Source organism: Balearica regulorum, chromosome 2 (genome assembly GCF_011004875.1).
Source record: "Balearica regulorum gibbericeps isolate bBalReg1 chromosome 2, bBalReg1.pri, whole genome shotgun sequence".
In the NCBI taxonomy this organism is placed as follows: Eukaryota; Metazoa; Chordata; class Aves; order Gruiformes; family Gruidae; genus Balearica; species Balearica regulorum.
Window position 1 is genome coordinate 47,334,884 of NC_046185.1, and position 18,610 is coordinate 47,353,493.

Genomic DNA, 18,610 nt, shown 5'->3' on the forward strand with positions numbered 1-18,610 from the left:
TTTAATATAATGGTTACTGAAATTCTATTTCGGGAAGGCCTTCCAGACTTCAAAGGGTAACCATTTTGAGGAACGTAACATGGACTGGTAGCCTTTCAGGTACTACGGACATTTAATTTCTTCTGCTGTGGGGATGAGGAATGATGGAGATGCGTGCCTGGATGCGGAGTTGTTAAGTGTGTTCTGGACAGGGTTGCAGATGGGGGCAAAGTGCTAAAATACACCTGGCATTAACTACCCAAAGCAATATAATCACTTTCATCCACAAACTATTCTACTTACAACCACTTAATATACAACACCTAGTTTTATTTTACTAGTATAAGATGATTAATACTTGAGTTACATCAGAAGTCATTCAGACTATGTCTTACATCATTGTCATTTAAAAATCCTTTACAAAGGACTGATTTTTCTCTCACATTTCTATGTCACCAACCTGTACATACAATGGATGTGCACAAGCAGGATCTCCTGCCTAAGGCACTGAACATAAAATAAATAAACAAATGACAAAAATTATTTTCTCTCTTTATTTTTTTTTTTCCCAGAATATTTTAATATTGAAGCCCAAGTTGTTATTTTCAAAGGATAGGGAAGGGGAAAAGGAAAGGGAAAAGAGAGAAGTTATGAAGACAAATTATTTTATTTAATTTATGGTTTTGTGAATGGTCATTTCTGTACGCAACAAAATGTTGTTTTCTTAAAAAAAAATAAAACAAACAGCACCATTAAAGAAAGCATGATCCCTGAATTCTAAACAAAACACTGTCTTGAAACAAAAAAATTGCTCGAATGCTTGTTTCACCCAGTCGCGTCTGGTGGGGTAACAAAGCAAAGCATAACAGCACTAAACTGTAGCAATCCCGCTGAAACCAACTACACCCCCTTCTGAAGATTCAGAGAACCACTTTCTGAGCTTGTCCTGTGGGAATAATATTTTCTTTGGTAGAGGACTGAAGGAGGGTTTTTACTTCACTGAATGCTGATAGAAAAAAAAAATCTATGCACATTAGGGATCTCCCCAATAAATCTGTATTTCTCATGCATGTTAGATATGAGTGGATTTCACATTGCTGTTATACTGCAGGAGTAATACTGCCCTGTAAAGGCATAGAATGGCTAATGTCAAACAGATGTAAACATTCAGAATACTGACAAAAAAAAATAAAAAATACAAACACACAAAAAACCCTGTACTGAAAATGTGAATCGAGTTAAGTTTCCGTAAAGCAGAAAAAATATTTTACAGCAGTACAAGAGAATTATGGCAACAAAGTAAAGCACTTTTCTTGTAACATTCATGAACAGTACAAATACAACAAAGTTATTCTACGGACTAAATTATTCTTTAACTATCAAATATAGTACAAAGCGAAATATTATGTGCTATAAAAGAAGCAGCTCCTTAAATTAGACTAAAAAATGCCTTTTTTTTTTTTTTTTCTTTTCGTTGGTTTTACAGTGACAAAGCATGATGACCGAAGACAACAGGATTTCATAGATTCAGAAACATTTAGCTACACAGGTCCATGATAAATCCACTGAATATTTTGTTGCTTCCCCCCCCAGTGTTCTGCAGAGCCGCAGAAGACGAACCGCTGGCGCTGCTGCCAGGAGACTGCAGAAGTCATTCAGTGTTCAGAGCAGGGCCCTTCACGTGTGTCAGCTAAAATGATCCCTTTCGGTGACACTTCTCAGCTCATCTTGAGTGTTTATCCTGGTACTTCACCACACCTTGGAGAAACTGCTAAACCAGAGGCTACAATAATGATTCTGAAATTGTGCGTGTGTTTATAAGGGGAAGGGGGTGCAGCATAAGGTAATTTTACTTCAGAAATTGCATTATAAAGCACCATATGCACCAGCTTAAAAACTGTGCAAGGAATTGCAGGGCCCTGAAAAACCACCTGCACGTTCTGTAGCTTACCCTGACAACATGCACCACCCTCAAGAAGAAAGCCTATAGTACAGAGAATATACCTTTTGCTTTATGGCTCAACCTTGATTTTTGTCTTTTAAACACTATTTCATGTACTAGACCTCAGCAGATAAATAAAATGCAAACAGGGAGCATCCAGTTCACCATTTCTTAATATTTTTTTAAAAAAACACATTATTTCAAAGGGAGTTTCTGCTTGGAAAATTAGTTCAGAACAGGAACACGCAAACACACACACTGCAAATGCCCTAATGTTATCTGCATATCTCACAGGTATGCAATTAAAACAATAAAGAGGGAGGAAAGAAAAAAAAAAGAGTTTCTCCCTCTCACCCAAAAGTGCTGCTCCAGGGGTAGGAGTGGGGGAACAATTTTGGAGATTAAAAAAAAAAAAAAAGGTAAATTATACATGCTGGACATTGGGACACATACGTACGTACACGCAAACATAGAGCAGTGTGTTCTTAAGCAATTCTTTCACCACTTTTCAGTGCATAAACTATTAACACCCCACGGTGCAAACTGCATGGTCATTAGAAAACACAATGACATTGGGCCTGAAACCTGGACAATTGAACAAAAAAAGAAGTCATTCAAAATTAACCTCTAATGCGATTGTGTTCTTACTGAAGACCAAGGGTCACTCTCCCCGCAGGCATTTGTGTGATACGGCAATCCAAGTAAGGTTTTCAGTCACACTAGGATTCAGTCAGGCTCTGGTATCACCCCAGTTGCTTTTGAGTATTTTAATACCCTAAAACTATCATCTGTAACAACACTCCATGACTGTTGCTAACTAATTGGTCAGATTTATTCCTGGTGCATCTCCAACGACTCAAGAAAGGACTCATGAAAGGAGTGGAACTGCATTACAGAAGAGTTTGGTCAGTTGTGTAATATAACATAGCACCATCCAGTCTAATGCCACTTTAAATAACATTTTATCATGACCTCACACATGCAAGTTGCAATCCTCATACAAAAATGACAATATGACATGAATGAGTTACCTACCACATTAGTCACACTCTTATCCTTTGAACAACATAAAACTATTTTGTGGCCGGAATTTATTTCTATATTATGTCAGTCAATACAAGAAGTATTTCAAGATGTAAGTACAAACAAATGTTGACTTAGGTGCTGTGGACAGGAAAACCTGAGCTAGAAATAAGGATTCCCAGCAGGCTTATATAAACACAGGTTAGCACAAGTCTAAGACTGGTTGCTCTCTTTATTTTAAATAGAAGTATCCTACCTCTACCAAGTATAAATACAATGCAATACAATTCCGATACAAAGGCTCCTCAAATATGAATTTGATATGCATTAACTGACTACACTCACGCTTACTCATGAGTATTTTCCAGTCACTGTTTTGCCAGCAGCTGGCATAGCACTGGATGCTAATTTTCATGTGGTTACTTTTACGTTTTTGCTTGGCTGGCTTATTTTCCTACCAGAAGACCTGAAAGTGCTGAGAAGCCGTTTCTTCACTCACATGTCATATTAAGGAGCACTTTTGTATAGAAAAAATATATTATTGTATCAGCAACAAATTTTTTAGTGTAATTATAAATGGCCTTTGTACCACACAGTGTCAAAAATAATATTGATACGTTGCTAATTACAATAAAAGAGAACATCAAGGTGCACCATAGAGCTTCCTATGACAGGAATGTATGTCGTAGATATTCCAGCTCACTTTTAAGACAATAAATGGCATTTATCATGTTTGTGAAAATGGTCCCACAAGAAAATAAATGTGGTTCCTCCATTCAGTAGAACCTCACTAATATGCACTCACATCAGGGAGACCAGATACAGCTTATGAATAAGTACGCAAACAAAGGTCATATAAAAAAAAAATAGTGTAAAATGTAGTATAGTTTTTATTCCCTAAATGTAGTTCTATCATTCACATTAATATTTCAGAATGCAACAGTAAATGCATCATGAAATCCAAGCAGTATTACATCTCACACATTCTTACTACATTGCTCTCTGAGAATTGTGGAAGGAATATCAGTTTTCTGGAGCAGACTGTAAGGTCTTGGGATTAGTGAGGTTCTACTGTAATGGTAAAAATAACATTTCTCTGATGCTGACATTTGGGCAGACCCAACCACATATTGGCAGATGGATGACTTGCACTCCACATTTTGTGTTCTTGAAGCGGGAGTAAAAAAACCCAAGGTATTTTCATCTCCCCAGCAACTGCATGTGCTTTATCCCTTTATAATATTTTCCTTTTAGGTGAATAGGGCCCCAGAATTACCATTTTTCTTCTCTGCTGTTATGGTGGCTAGCGCATCTGGAATGCAGCTATAGTCCTAAATGTAAATACAGTACTGGATAAATACTGAAGATTACTTTAAAGATGCAGTATCCCTTTTAACAATGCCTTTTTATTTTCAAATGTCTAAAAGGTAGAGTAAGGGGTCTGAACTCCTTTGAGAAAAAAAAAAGGTCAGTGTTGTAACTAATTCTAAGAAACACTTTAAATGGCAAAACTCTGAGATACTATTTAAATAGAGTAACTCACATAAGAGGAAAAACAACTGATACTCTAATATTCAATCAATATTCAATTAGAGTCTTTCCTTATTCATTCATCATAAGAACGCATCATTTTTAGGCCACAGGAAGGCTAAAACATCCAGAACCTATTACATAAGTCTGACCCTATATATATATATATATGTATGTATGTATTTGGGACTGACAAACCGAGTTGACAGACTAGAGAAATAGATACAAATAAAGAATATTCAACTGGGAAATAGAAAGAGAAAACAAGTTTCTAATACCCAGTAGAGAATTTACTTTCTCCAGAGTCTACTGAAGCCAATGTAATTCCAGTGTTGGTCCCACTAACCCACTGCATACACAAATCTTTCTCAAGGAATCAACAATAAGAGATGATGAGTAAGATTTGAGTTCCATAGTCCCTGGAAGGCATGTAAGGAAACCCCTCTAACAATCTAAATTCCTCTTTTTTTTTTTTTTTTTTTGTTTTTGGTTAGGTGAAGTGACTATATTTTAGCACTAGGTAGTGAAAGTCAATTGAAGAAAACAATCCTACCAGCAGAAAAACTGCAAACTGACTTAAAAGCTATGATGGCCGATACCCCACACCTTGCCACAACCCCAATCAAAACAGTTGCTATTCAGTGTGTTATTCATTCTGCATAGTTACTCCACTTCTTGCAGATATTCTTCCACTGATCTTTAACCTGCTTGTATCAACTATCAAAAAGTGGAGAAAAAATGTGCTGCACTTTGTGCAAATAAATAGAAGCTAGGGAATGACATGCATTAATGCTTTTTTTTTAGTACAGCAAGAGAGCTCATAGAAGCTTCAGTAACAAGGCTACTTGGTTTTTTTAAAACTACTTCTACAGGTTTCCTCTTCTTCCCAGAAAATGGCACTCAGGCAGGAATAACTAAATTCTGAAAGCACCATGTGGAAGAAAAAATCAAACAAACAAACAATTAAAAAAAAAATCAATCAACTAATTGCAAACCATTAGTGGTCTAAACTGTTCCAATTTCTTTGTTCCTTTGTCCTGCTCTCCCGCGCTGATAAGGGATACTGCATCTTTGATTCAGTTCCTACCGTACAACCAGGCAAGCTACACACAGTTTGGAAGGCCCTATGCAGTCATCATGACAGAAGGCTCCGCAGCCTTTGCACACGATCATGGCTTTCAGCCTGCAAGAGCATTTCAGTTCCAGTTCATCAGCATTGCTGCTGTCAGCAAATTTCTGAACCGGGATCTGCGCATTCTGGTTAGACAGGCCTGTGGCAGTGCTTGAGCCACCTCCTAAAATCCCAATTGATTTCTCAATTGCAGATGCTGCCCTTTTGAAGCTTGTGCTACCGAAGTGTATTGTTGGATAATTTCCACAGAGTTGCTGCTGCTGCTGCTGCTGTGGGTGCTGCGTCTGTATTTTCTGAGCAGCAAGTTGGGTAAAAGGCTTCTGCGGCTCAGAAAGTAAATAGGAAGAGAAATCTGCATTTTTTAATGCAAACGCTTTTAACTGTTCTTTCACTTCGTTCTGATCATAGGAAGCTTGTTTCATGCCCAGTTCGCAGCTGCTGCTTAAACCTTCCTCAAAAGAAATAGGTTCAGATTTTATATTGCTACAGATGCTTGCTGGCTGAGGCCAACTCAGTCTTTTAGTGGTTTCCATAGTAACTGTCGGTTGTTTTTGATCAGAGGGGACTTCTGCACTTGGGTGAGGAGGGGGAGGAGGTGGCAGGGGCGGAGGGGGCGGAGGGGGATGCACTAATGTTTTACTCTGCAGAGTTTGAGAGGCACTGGCAATGTCATCACCTTCCTTAATTTGAATATTAGGGGAAAACACACTTCCTAGCCTCAGCTGGTGAGCTGCTGTAGAAATATTCACATCTCCCAAGCCCTTCTGTTCCAGGTGTCTGCTAAAAGCAAATGCATTGCAGCCAGGTGGGCCTTTTGAAGTAGTTTGCAACAAAGCTGCTGTAGGAATAGGGCCTCTTGCAGCCATGGACATTTGGTAAAAATGCTGTCTATGTGAGGTACTAGCTTCTGCGTGAAAGCTGCCATTTTTATCAATGTGAAATAAGCTCTGCTGGAAACTGCATGAAGGCAATGGCCTCTTCTGCTGCTTGATCTCTGGGCTGTGAGCGATTCGGCTCTGAATGCCATGTTTGTTCAGCCACTCCTGCTTAAATGGCTGACCATGCCCTAGCTGATTCATGCTGGAACTAATTACACAAGGAGCCACTTTAACATCTGTGTCCATTGACACCTTCCCAGGCTCACATTTAATTTGAGCGTGTTCCCCTACAGTCCTGGCCATCCTCTTTTTCGGATGGTTTTCACGCTTTCTGATTTGTAGTGGGGCTATGCTGCCTGCTGTAAATCCTTTACCATCTGGATTAGGAGAGTTGGAAGGATGTTCAACAATATTTCTCTCGGACACTGCTGTTTTACATACTGAGGTAGTTTGCAAAGGCAAGGGAAGCCTGTTAATTTCTAGTTTGGCTCCTGATCTGGGCTGCGGCAGCACTTTCTCTAAAGGCAGATTGCCTTGCAGTAACTGGGTCACTAAAGGATTGTTGGCCTCCACTGACGACAAGCGACAGCTAGAGCCCCCGGCACTGGTAACTCTCCTTAGGGTTTCTGTTGTCAGGGACAGGGAGTCTTCCATGGAGTCCGTGATGGATGTCTTGGAGGTCTGCGGTGGCTGCGTGCTCGTGGCGATTTCTGCAGTCTGGGCAGGCATTTCAGGTCCTGTAAAATCCTCGGTGTCCATCCTGAAGCACTTGTCAGACTCATTAGTTTCCGATTTAACAGGAACAGCAATGCTCGTCAAAAGACTCCTGGATTGCAGTTCTGACATTTGTGTGTAACTGGAAGGTTCAGTTTTGACATTTTTTAAGCAGTTTTGCTCTGCGTATTCCTTATGCTTACCGGAGTTAAGATGGCTCACCACTGGCTGGTCCGTACTCATTGCCTCTTCATCATGCCAACAAATTCTATTGTTAGTGTTATACTGACCGGCACAGACAGCATCTGCTTCATTTTTAAATGCTGAAGGACCTCTTAATTGCTCAGCAAAACCTTGGTTGGGAGTAACCACCTCAATTAGTTTATCTTGAGGAGCAAGAGGCACTTCTCGAAGACTTGAACAACCTGCCTGCAAGTTCTTGCTGTCTTGCTTTGCTGTAATGGTGATAAAGCTGGAACTGTGCTCAAGGCTTTCATTAGAGACCACTTCAGGTCTGCTTATGACAGATACCTGAGGACAGGCTATACTTTGTAAGGCAGCTTCTGTCCTTACAGGTCTGCTCTGCGGGTCAATGCTGCTCTCCGCATTTTCAATAGAAGAAGAAAGCGATAGACTGGAATTCGGATTTGTAGTGTGGTCAACAATAACTTTGCAAGGAATAGACCTATTCATGGCAGTTTGTGTAAAGCTCACTGGCTGAGATTTACCAGAGACATCCATTCGGTTTCGTGCTCCGGAGCTTTTTTCTAAGAGATCGGCATTTAATTTAGTAGCATTATCATAAGAGCTTATCGTCACCATGTTACCAGTAAACATGGACATGGGCGGCCTTCCAACAGAATCTGCTACTGCAAGGGCCTCACTGCAACTTAAAGCTGACCTAACGGTAGTATGAATGGAGACAGTGCTTTGCTCATTACACCCAGTTATGGCTATCTTATCAGAAGAAAATCTGTTGGTAGTCCCCACTGGGGGAATCAGTACAGAACTACCAGGGAGATGATTTGGCAAATTATTTGCAATAGATGAAGTTGGCACAGTGGCATAATGACTGGAGACTGCGTTATTCGCATTGCTACTCGGTATCAGCAATCTTTTGTCATCGATGGCATTTGATGAGACCGTATTGTCTATGGAGACTGGTATGTTACTGTTATCAATACATTTTGGTCCAATGGTTATGCATGGAGTATCAGCCCCTTGGATGGTTTTCAGCATATTTATATTACAAGCTGAAACTGCTGTGTTTGCACTGTCAACAGACATTAAAACAGAGGATTTATCAACAGAACTTGCAAAAGAAAGTTCTTTAATTGCTCCAGACATAGCAGTGCTGCAAACAGACACAGAGACTGAACTTTTATTATAAAGCACTGGCACACTGTTACTTTCAGTAGAGGTAGATGAAATAATTTTCTCACACAATTGTGGCATAGGTATATTTTCATCAGAACTGTGCACAGATATCTCAGTAGCAGTTTCTGGTAATGTAGCTGTGTTAAGTGGCTGCTGCAATAAAGCGGTAGTCTCACGGTGATGAGCAGACTTGTTGCTAGGGGACCTGCAGTTAGGATTAACTATAATGACACCGGTAGAACCTTCAATCTTTGTGTCAGTAGAAGTTGGTATCTCCAGAGATGAGGTACTTTCCTTTGAGCCGAACTGCGACTTTGATTCTTTATTAGTCTGGAGTAAATGAGCTCTGGCTTGATGCTTTGCAAATAGCTTGGCCTTTGTTTGCTCCTTGATGTGTGCCAGTGTTCTTGTCTTCCCACCTTCGCATGGGGTCCCCATTGCTCCAGAGACTATGCTAGCAGCAGCTGCCACGGCTGCTGCAGCTGCAGCTTCTCTTTGGGCTCTTGCTTGCTGAGCCCTTGCTTTGATATCTGCAAGAGTTCTAGCCCCAGTATTTCTCCCACTGCTGACCGATGTACTTGGGGAAACTCGAGGTTCTGGCTTAGAAACAGGTTGGCTCTTGATGATGAAAGGTGGTCCAATTTTTGAAAGCTGAATCTAAAGGAAGAAAAAACCCAATAATTTTAATGAGATCGTCGACTGGCTAAAAATCACCAGCTGTCTCTTAAAAGGGTCAGAAAGGTAATGAAGGGAATTACTGCTCAGTGCAGCTGGACAGAAAACTGCTAAAAAATTAATGATATTTACACTGCAGTATTTTATCATCCTCCAGCACGAATAACTGACACCTGTATTGGCCTACTCACGTTGTTCCTTCTGACAGGAAGAAAGATTGAACTGGATGACAACATGATGCTTATCTGATACAATTTGTCAGACCTGTTTTATCGGCTGTGTATCTAACTGAGAAGATCAACAAGCCTAGTGCAATGATACTGGAAAAGAGCCTACAACTAAGCACTTGCTGTAAATGTGTGAAAAAGTAATGATCATGTAGTGCTTTTGCTCCTTGGTCTCCACTGACTGAGAGATTAGGAACAGCCTGTCTTTCGCTTATATACCAGACAACAAATCTTGCCTTTAGATAGGATGTAGCAGTGTCTCCACTATTTTTCATGTTACACCACAGAGCACGTTAGAGCTGTGGTATGAAAGAAGCGAATAACCAAAGGACATGCCTTTCCCTTCCTCTCTCACAATTTTAAAAGATCCGCTTTAGTACATCCCTGAGATACCTCCTACACTACTGCTTTTCAAAAACAAAATCCCCAAACCTACAAATATTAAAAATGCAAATATTAAAGTTTTAAATACCTAAAACTTTAAGCAAAATAATAACCTGTAAAATCACTGGGATTATTAGTATGTTTCCGATTAGACACATCTGTTTTCAGGATTAGAGATTAAGAGTCCTGGGACCACTTTATAACTCATACACTCAGAATACTCAAAGGTAGGCAAAAATATATTTCCATTTCTTAAAGGGACATATGTTTACCGGCTGTCCACAGTAATAGGACTTAGTGGTTAATGTTGTAACTTCTCTTCTGAAAGGAACTGAGAAGAAAACTAGGTAGTATTTGTAGAAAAAGTAATCATAAGGTATGACAGAAAGTGAGAGCCATGTAGCAGAACGATTTAGGGGAACTGGGGTTCTTTTTCCTCTTTTAATAACAAAGGATAGGGGTTTGTTGGTGAGATGACCCAGGAGCCAAATATTTGTTACACAAAAACCAGACTAGAATTGATTGTCCAAAATTATTTGGAAATGCTTGCCAATTTTTTATTATTCTCATTCACTGACTGGACATTTCAGGGAGATTCAATTGAGAAGACTCTGCAAGACTGACAGCATCTGATTTTCCATAAGACATCAGTGGAAATCAATAGTAAGATGGTATTGTAATATATAACTATTTATATAACCATACAACTCTATGCTGGTCTGGAGAGCTGGAATACTTCACTTTTCCTAGCAGTTAAAGTTTTGGCTTATAAATAAACGCTCATGCCTAATATTGCGAGGCTTTAACATTTACATAAATGTGTTTTAAAGAATATCACAAATTCACAATTACTTCAAAATGTTTTACTTTGTTTCTTTTTTCAGTTTCTACTTTGCATCACCAGAACTGCTAAAGCTCTAAGTGCTTGATTATTTTTATTATTATAGTCATGACCTTTTTTTATTCCCTAGTGATCTATTTTCCTTTGTGCTTAGAGAATGATTAGAATTTATTAGGCTAGATAGAGACCTTACAAATATGAAATAATATCACTAAACTCAGAATGGGCTAACTTCCAATTGCATCACTGCTCATAAAAATAAATTAGTTGAAATATGCTGCTGCACTAGTGATTAAAACAGTTAGCCTATTTGCCCTCCTGGCCATATTAACAATGTTCAGTGATTGCAGCAGTTAAAAATAAATGCAGAAAAGGGTATTTCTGAATAATCAGGAACTAGTATTGCAAAGTCAATGGCTTAAGTTCAGCAAATTGGATCTAAAACTTGGCTGATGTTATCATGTACAAAATTAAAAGGGTCAAAATGCTGAGCCTTATATAACTAAATCTATAGATCCCTCTGTTAGGGGAAAAAAAAAAAAGCTTTTAACTGGAATTTACTTTCTTACATAGCAGAATGATGCACATAAAAGAGTTTGCTTAGCTGGTGTATCTTTTTTTACCGTGTGCTCTGCCATTAGCAAAGATATCTATACACATATTGATTAGACGCTTCCCCCTGATAGCCAGGTCTCTGTTTCCAATTAATTCTACAGGGAATTCTTATACTTCAGCCTACCCCAAGCCCTGGGCTTGTAAAGAATCTCCAGCTATTTTGACTCTACGTTCTCTTGCTGGATTAAGGCACTGGTTCTTTTTCTTAGTATTGGTTATGGTAACATTTATTATTCGTGCTTGTTGGAGAAGTCATCCACAGGAAAATGAGCGGATAATACAGTTGGGCAATTAGAAAACCAAGTAGCACTGTGTAAATGATGGGGAAGCTCTTGAAGTAGAATAAGCCGTAGATCCTGGAAAACTTTCCCTCACACAAAAGCAATTTTGTTGTAAAGACCCTGACTGAACAACTATAGGTATATTTATGTGAGAAGTAATTTGGCATGGTAGGAATGTAATAGTAAAAGCAAAACCATCATAACTAACCCCTCACACCTCCACAAAAAATACACCATGCGCTATGTCTGCATGCAGTCAGTAGGAGAGAGATAATAAAACTTTCATTCCCAAGTCAGCCTGTTTATTCGTTACTTTACCTTAAGGGGTGGAACTCGGGGTTCTTCTCTGGGTGGTTGATCTTTATCAGATGGACTCGTTGATGAAGCACTACGGTTAGGCTGATCATCGTCTATTCTAGCTCTCTTCTCTTTGCAGATTCCAAAACTGTGCTGTTCTGCTGTTTTCCTCTTTGGGATCTCTGGGTCTCTACTTTCATTCCTCACTTCAGGTGATTTTGTGGGTTCTAATGACTTGGAAGAATGTGAACTCTCAAGACGGCTTTGGGTGCTGCCTGTTAGCTTGTGAGATTTACTTCTGCACACTTCAGAGAACGTAGCTTTCTCTAGAGATGAGGTATATAGTTTATCATGTGGCTTTGATGGAAGCAGTTCGATATTTTTGCCAACTGATCCTTCTGGTAAGACCGCTACCTCTGATGGCAAGAGTGTACCTTTCTTGTCACCTCTTTGCTGAACACTATGATTTTTAATTTTGATCACCTCTGGAGGAGAGTGTTCTGGGATGGATGCAATATAAGATTTCTCAATTTCAGAATGTGACTTACATGGCTGATGACTGAGGTTTTTGCTTTGAGGCTCTTCCAATACTGAAGTATCAGGTATAATTGTTAGTGGACCAACTTTCATATTTTCAGGGGCACTCTGAAGTTGCTTTGGCTGAACGACAAGATTTTCTTCTTGAACCACCTTAGGAATGGCAGAGCTTTCATCTTTCAAAGTGGGAAGGGAGTCTTCCAACAAACACGGTGATTTCCTTTGTTGCAAAACAAGTCTTTCATTGCTTGGGGAATTAGAAACTGGAGATGTCTCTGATGGAAGAGGCAAACTATTTGCTACGGATGTTTCAGAAGTTAGAAGAACAGAAGATACTGAAGATGTTTCTGATGTTAAAGGCAAATCAGACATTGGAGATGTTTCTGATGTTAAAGGTAAATTAGAAGCTGGTGATGCCTCTGATGTTAAAGGTAAATTCGACATCAGAGATGCTTCTGAGGTTACAGGCGAGGTGGACATTGGAGAGATTTCTGACATTAAAGGTGTGTGCAAGTTTTCATCACTGGCCTTTTGCTGAATATCACCTTCAGTGTTTTCAGTACTGGACACTTCAGATGAGCAAGCTGTTTCAAGAGATACTGGAGTACAGGGTTCCTCTGAAGTTGACTGAGTGTCTCCTCCAGGAGAAGCAATACAAACACATGGTCCTTCTGGACTTCCTGAGGAAAAGGAAGTTTCAGAAATACAAGCATTCTCAGATAACTGTTCCTCAGGGTCACTCTGAAGCTCCATATCCACCGCGATGCCTCCACCAGTGAACAAGGAGCCTTCCAGAGCAGCGTTTTGCATTTCTGGTGCAATTAGCTCTTTTGCAGACTCAGAATCCTTCTCTGCTGTATCACTGACAGAGTTTGTGGATGAAGCTGATCGTGCTGGTGATACACAATCCTCCAGCTGATCTATCACAACTGACATCTCCTCCTGAGGGCATTCTGACTTCAACTCCACTTTAATTTCAATGTGAGATACAGTATCAGTTACATCATTCATCATGACACAGGACTCAGTGCTGTCTGCAAGCTGCACTGCCTCTGTTTCTTCATTTGTGCCAGCTGGACTTACTGACTCCTCAGAAAACTCATGTTCTGTTTTATGGTTCTCCTCTTGGCATTCACAAATACTTGTCTCAACCTCTTCAGCAATCTCCTCCTGAATGATTGATTCTTCAGGTATCAGAATATCCTCTGAGTCTGCCATTAGATCCTTGACAGGAACCTGTTCCATATTGCAAAGAGATGGACAATAATCTCTCTCTGGTAAAGGCGGAATTTTAGCACCTTTCTTTTCTTGGTCCTCAAAGGTTGCTTGCTTAGAAGGACCAGGTGTACCAGAAGATTCACACAAAGAATTGCTTTCATCTTCATCATTGTTCTGCGCTGCAGTGAGTTTCATTGATTCTCCTCTTGACATTCCCAATCTAAATAAAACCACACAAATTAAAAAGGTATTTTCATCACAGACACGATAAAGTAATAAGATCGTCTTTCTTGCCCCCATCTTTTATTTACAAAAAGGACATACTTTCCCATTTAAAACAGTGGTTTGGTTAAGTGGTGGGTGACTAATTTATATGGTTGTACATATAGTTTTATATATTTCGGGAAACTAACTATCCAGATTTTCTTACCAGTGTTAAGAAACTTAAATATTTTAAAAATAAGTAATCTATTATTTAACTATTTGGCACTTCAATGAAACAGAAAAGCAAGCTGCACACATTTCTGTGTTTGTTTTTGTTGCTTTTTTTTTTTTAATACCAGCACTGCAATACTATTACAGCTTGCATTGCAGAGCAAATGCACAACTATATCTTCTTCATCAGTAACAGTTCTAAAGGAAATTCCTTTTTTCCTCCTACACCTGCATTTAGGGTCAGCACAGCCAGCAATATGGCTTAAATGCTGTACTTTAAAGAAAAAGCTGTACCTGAAACTAATAAGGCAAAGCATGTGCTTCAGTTTTGTAATTTGAAAGTCATTTCAAATTTATGATAAAAATCAAAATAACTCCACTTCAGCCTCATTTTACAACTCAAAAGTCAATTATAAAGATCTCAGTTGACAGCTTGTGTGGTTTTGCTCCATTCTTTCAGCAAACTAAATACTACATTTAAGATAAAAACTATTTCTAAATAAACAGATCTATGTATATATTATTCATTCGATTTCACTATAATTAAAAAGAAGTTTAACATTCTTAAGGAGCTAAAAAGACAGATATTTATAATCTATGCATTCATTCTCAGGGATGAAGTGCAAAGGAACCATTCCTATGTATACTTCTCTTCTGAAGATTTTCTTACCTTTGGTCCTGAAAGTATTAGTTAAAAAAAAAGTTTTATTACTTCAATAGATTTTAAAAAAAAACCCCAAACCAACAAAAAACCACAACAAAGCAAAACAAAACAAAAGCCAAAGGCTGGAAAAAATGGTTATATTTAAAAATATATGCACTCTGACATCCTCATTTCCTTCTAAGGGCAATTGGAGTACAGGTGTTTCAGTATCTTTATTAAGATTTTCCAAGCAGACTTTGTGCCTCAGCAATTCCGTAATAGCAGAAGATACACAAAAGCTTGGTTGGAGGCCTTAAAATAAATTTCATGGTCTTAGGGATGTTTGAATCTAATTAATAGAAGTTTGATCTCGGTTCTCATTTTAATCAGAAAGTAAAGAATAATACGGAACTAAGCGAGCAAAAAAGACATTCAGAAATTATGGAAGCAAGATAACTTGTCAATGTGCAGTCAGAGGATACAGAGATCGCAAAGGCCCATGTATATGACAGTACAGAATAAACATGTAAAAAATCAAAACCTGTGGTTGCACGTTTTAAAAATACTGAACAGATGCATTACAGTGATAGCCATAAACACACACTAAAAACCCAGGCTGGAATTGGTAACCAAAAGAGCACTCTCAGGGTAATTATTAATATTGCCTACTACTAGTCACTTAATATGCACAAAGATTCCCTATGCCATTAATACCCTGAGGAAGGATCCTCTAGAAAGCAATTCAGAACAGCAAATTTACATCTCCCACATTGAATGCATTTCAGAAGATGTGTCCTCCTTCTGAATAGACCATAGGTTTCCTATATAGTCTAAGTTTAGGTTATAAGTTAAGGTGAGTAAAGTTTAGTTTACCTAGGTTTAGGTGAGTAACTTCCTGTCTCTAAAATTCCTTGTGTAAATGAGCAAAAGTTATCTCAGGAAAATGAAGAGGGGAAAGAAATCCACTGCATTAGTCAAAACAAAATCAGTGGTCTATTTTCTCTAGCTGGCTTACATCACGAAATGGTATTGCCTGGTAGTTGTCTTTATGGAATGAAAATCAGCAACATAATGAAGGACAGGATAAAGGTGAATGCAACTGTCACTTGAACACTACGCAAATACACACATTCTAGTAACATACTGAAGAGGAAGAAGTGTGAGAAAAATAAGATAATGCAGGATTAAGGCCAGCAAAACATGTAACTGAATATTAGTTGGTTTTCTGAAGTAATGGAAATACTATCTTGAAGAAGATACTGCAGTGAAGAAAAAGGCTTTCAAAAGGAGAAGGCTCAAGATCAGCTTGTTTAAGGCAATCTCAGATTGTAAGATAAACAGCTGATCTGTCATCTTCCTCAGAGAAACAGGCACCCAAAGTTTGCAAAACAGCACAAAAATATGAGGACAGCAGTAAACAGCCATGAGGGAAAGTGCTGATAAAGACAGGATTAACTGAGAAAGTAAGGGCAGTCAGTCATCAAATAAAAAAAACCCCAAATAGCTACTCAAGGATATATGGATGCTGATATTCTAGTGTTGTGAAAGTAGTACTGGGGAGAATAGATAAAAAAATAATAATGAAGAATATGAAGGATTAAATCAGCAATAAAATTTAGAGGAGGTCTACCCAAAATTAAAGCTTTGATTTAGTGAGCTGGCAGTACTATCCTGACACGTAACTCTCTCAAGAGTGGGAAAAGAAATAATATATTGAAACAATAGAGTATAATCCTTGCAATCCTGGGGCAACAAGCCAGAAGAACATGAATTTCTGGTGACATGCATCAGCTGATTCTGGATAAATGACTGCACAATGAAGTTTTTCGTTTTTTAAGTCAGAGAGAGGAAAAATGAACAACCATGAGAAAGTAGAAAGAGAACATAAATGGATGGAAGTAAACTACAACTGGCAGTCCTAAGATAAACAGCCTGAGCAGAGATAAGAGCACACACAAGAAATATACTGTATAGAGCTACAGGGAAGAAGCACTCTAATGCCTTTGAATGCCATGAACTGGGGAGTATGTAAAAATATTTACAAGATTCTATATCTATTGATGGTTCTTCTCTAACTGTAAGGTGAAACTTGAATTTACTTATGCAATATTAAAAGATCAAATTAGCTGAAGTCAGAGAAAAAATACCACATTGACTGTTAGTTGAGTAAGTTAGACTGCAGGAGAGATCCATTTTGCAGACAGTGCATGTGAGAAATGACTCAGGGAAGTTTCAAACTCTGCTACTTCTGTTGAATCGACATAGCAGAAAATAGACAAAGCTCAATCATACTCAAAGCAAGTTTAAAAACCAAAGTGAAAAAAGGGGAGAGAAGTTACACAAGGTGGAAACTATAGCAAAAGCTACCATTTGGTCAGTAAATAATGAGAAAAAGTACTTAAATTTGGCCAAGCAGCAAAGAAGTAGAATCTGTCTACATAACAGCCAGGAAGAAGAATGCAAGTGAAACAATGCAAGCCGCAAAAAGGGCAGGGGGGACCAGATTCAATACTGTAGTCAAAATGGAAATTATGTGCAATATGACATTTTGCATAACAATGTTGATGCCAGGAACTTATCAACCCAAATGACATGTATCACTGAAGACTGAGTAATTACCTGCCAACCATTACAGTGTCCAGCATTCAGCTAGCACGGCAGGACTGCTGGCTCTGTAAAATTATGAGTATCATTCTCCGTGCATGTGACAGTCATTTGTGACTGAGGAATAGGCTTCAGCTAGAGTGAGCTGCTCATGCTTTGCTGGTACTAAACTTCTACTTCTTGTGGAAGGCCTCATGTCAATACCTTACATAGCCCTTTCTTTCATGAAGGGTTGGTAACTGACTCTTCTCTTGACATGCATAGTGAAAAGCCATTATGTTCCTTACCTAAAAACCTTATTAGTATTTTTTGATACTAAAGGGATCAATGTCTGGACTACATGGAGGTCTCAAAGCTGTTCAGTAAGAAATTAAGCACTTGACAATAAGAAAGTCTGCCATGATAAGACCCTAGAATTTCCATTATATCTAAAGATAAAGTGGTGTAGAAATAGTATTCACACTGGGAGAAAGCACCTAGCAAGGATGTGCAAAATAAAATATTAAAATGGATCTGTCCATTTGCTGCCTTGTTTTCATTATATTTCCCAGTGGTCCAAGACAGTGGATTCCAAGAAGTAGCATTGTTACTGCAGAAACACTTTACTTAATGCCTTAATCTTGTAAGTTAATCACTTATATGAAGGGTTCCCTGTGACCTGGATTTCCTAAGTAAAAAACATCTAACAACAAAACTAAGACATCTCATGTGATGACGGCACATGGTTCCCCTGGCACATTTTTGTCTGCTAAGTCATATTCATAAATTCCATTAAAACATACCTGAAAATAATAAAAAAAATCAGTAACATTAAAATAACTAGTTTATACTTTATAATAATTAATACTTTTAATACTTAATATTTTTTAAACCAGAGATGTAATTCTAAGTATTGATGGATTAAGTTTTGAAGCAATTTTTAAAAGGAAGATTCTTCAATTTTATAAAGATGAGAATGTCCTTAAAAATTTGATTTTTTAAAAAACCCCAGAATATAAGAACTAAATCTTTGACTGCTGCAGAATGCCATCTTGTACTGTCATCAATGAAATTGTGCTGACTCCCCACAGTTGTGCACCTGCAGTGATATTACGTAATTCATTTTAGTCATTTAAGGGTATTTATTCTTTGCATCTCACTTCTAAAATTAGACTAGCCATTGCCACTTTGTATATCCACACAGTATTACTCTACTTCAGCAAAGGGCCATCTCAATCAAACAATAAAAACCACTATTTGATTTCAGAAACTTTGCAACTAGCTTAGAAAAAATAAAAG

General features: G+C 38.4%; 1 protein-coding gene across 6 annotated transcripts in view; it reads right to left on the reverse strand.

The window, feature by feature from the left end:
• Positions 1 to 342: 342 nt before the first annotated feature.
• ASXL3 (ASXL transcriptional regulator 3) overlaps positions 343 to 18,610 on the reverse strand; it is a 136,327-nt gene continuing 118,059 nt past the window's right edge. For 3 of the 6 annotated variants that reach the window (XM_075744155.1, XM_075744156.1, XM_075744157.1), the window contains 2 exons: positions 11,917 to 13,870; positions 345 to 9,232 (listed from right to left, as the gene is read on the reverse strand). In XM_075744155.1, the coding sequence (XP_075600270.1) occupies positions 5,558 to 9,232; positions 11,917 to 13,870 (5,629 nt within the window). In that variant the 3' untranslated portion in view covers positions 345 to 5,557. Of the gene's footprint in view, positions 9,233 to 11,916; positions 13,871 to 18,610 lie in introns of all 6 variants that reach the window. The other 3 variants (XM_075744159.1, XM_075744158.1, XM_075744160.1) reach the window with 2 other exon arrangements.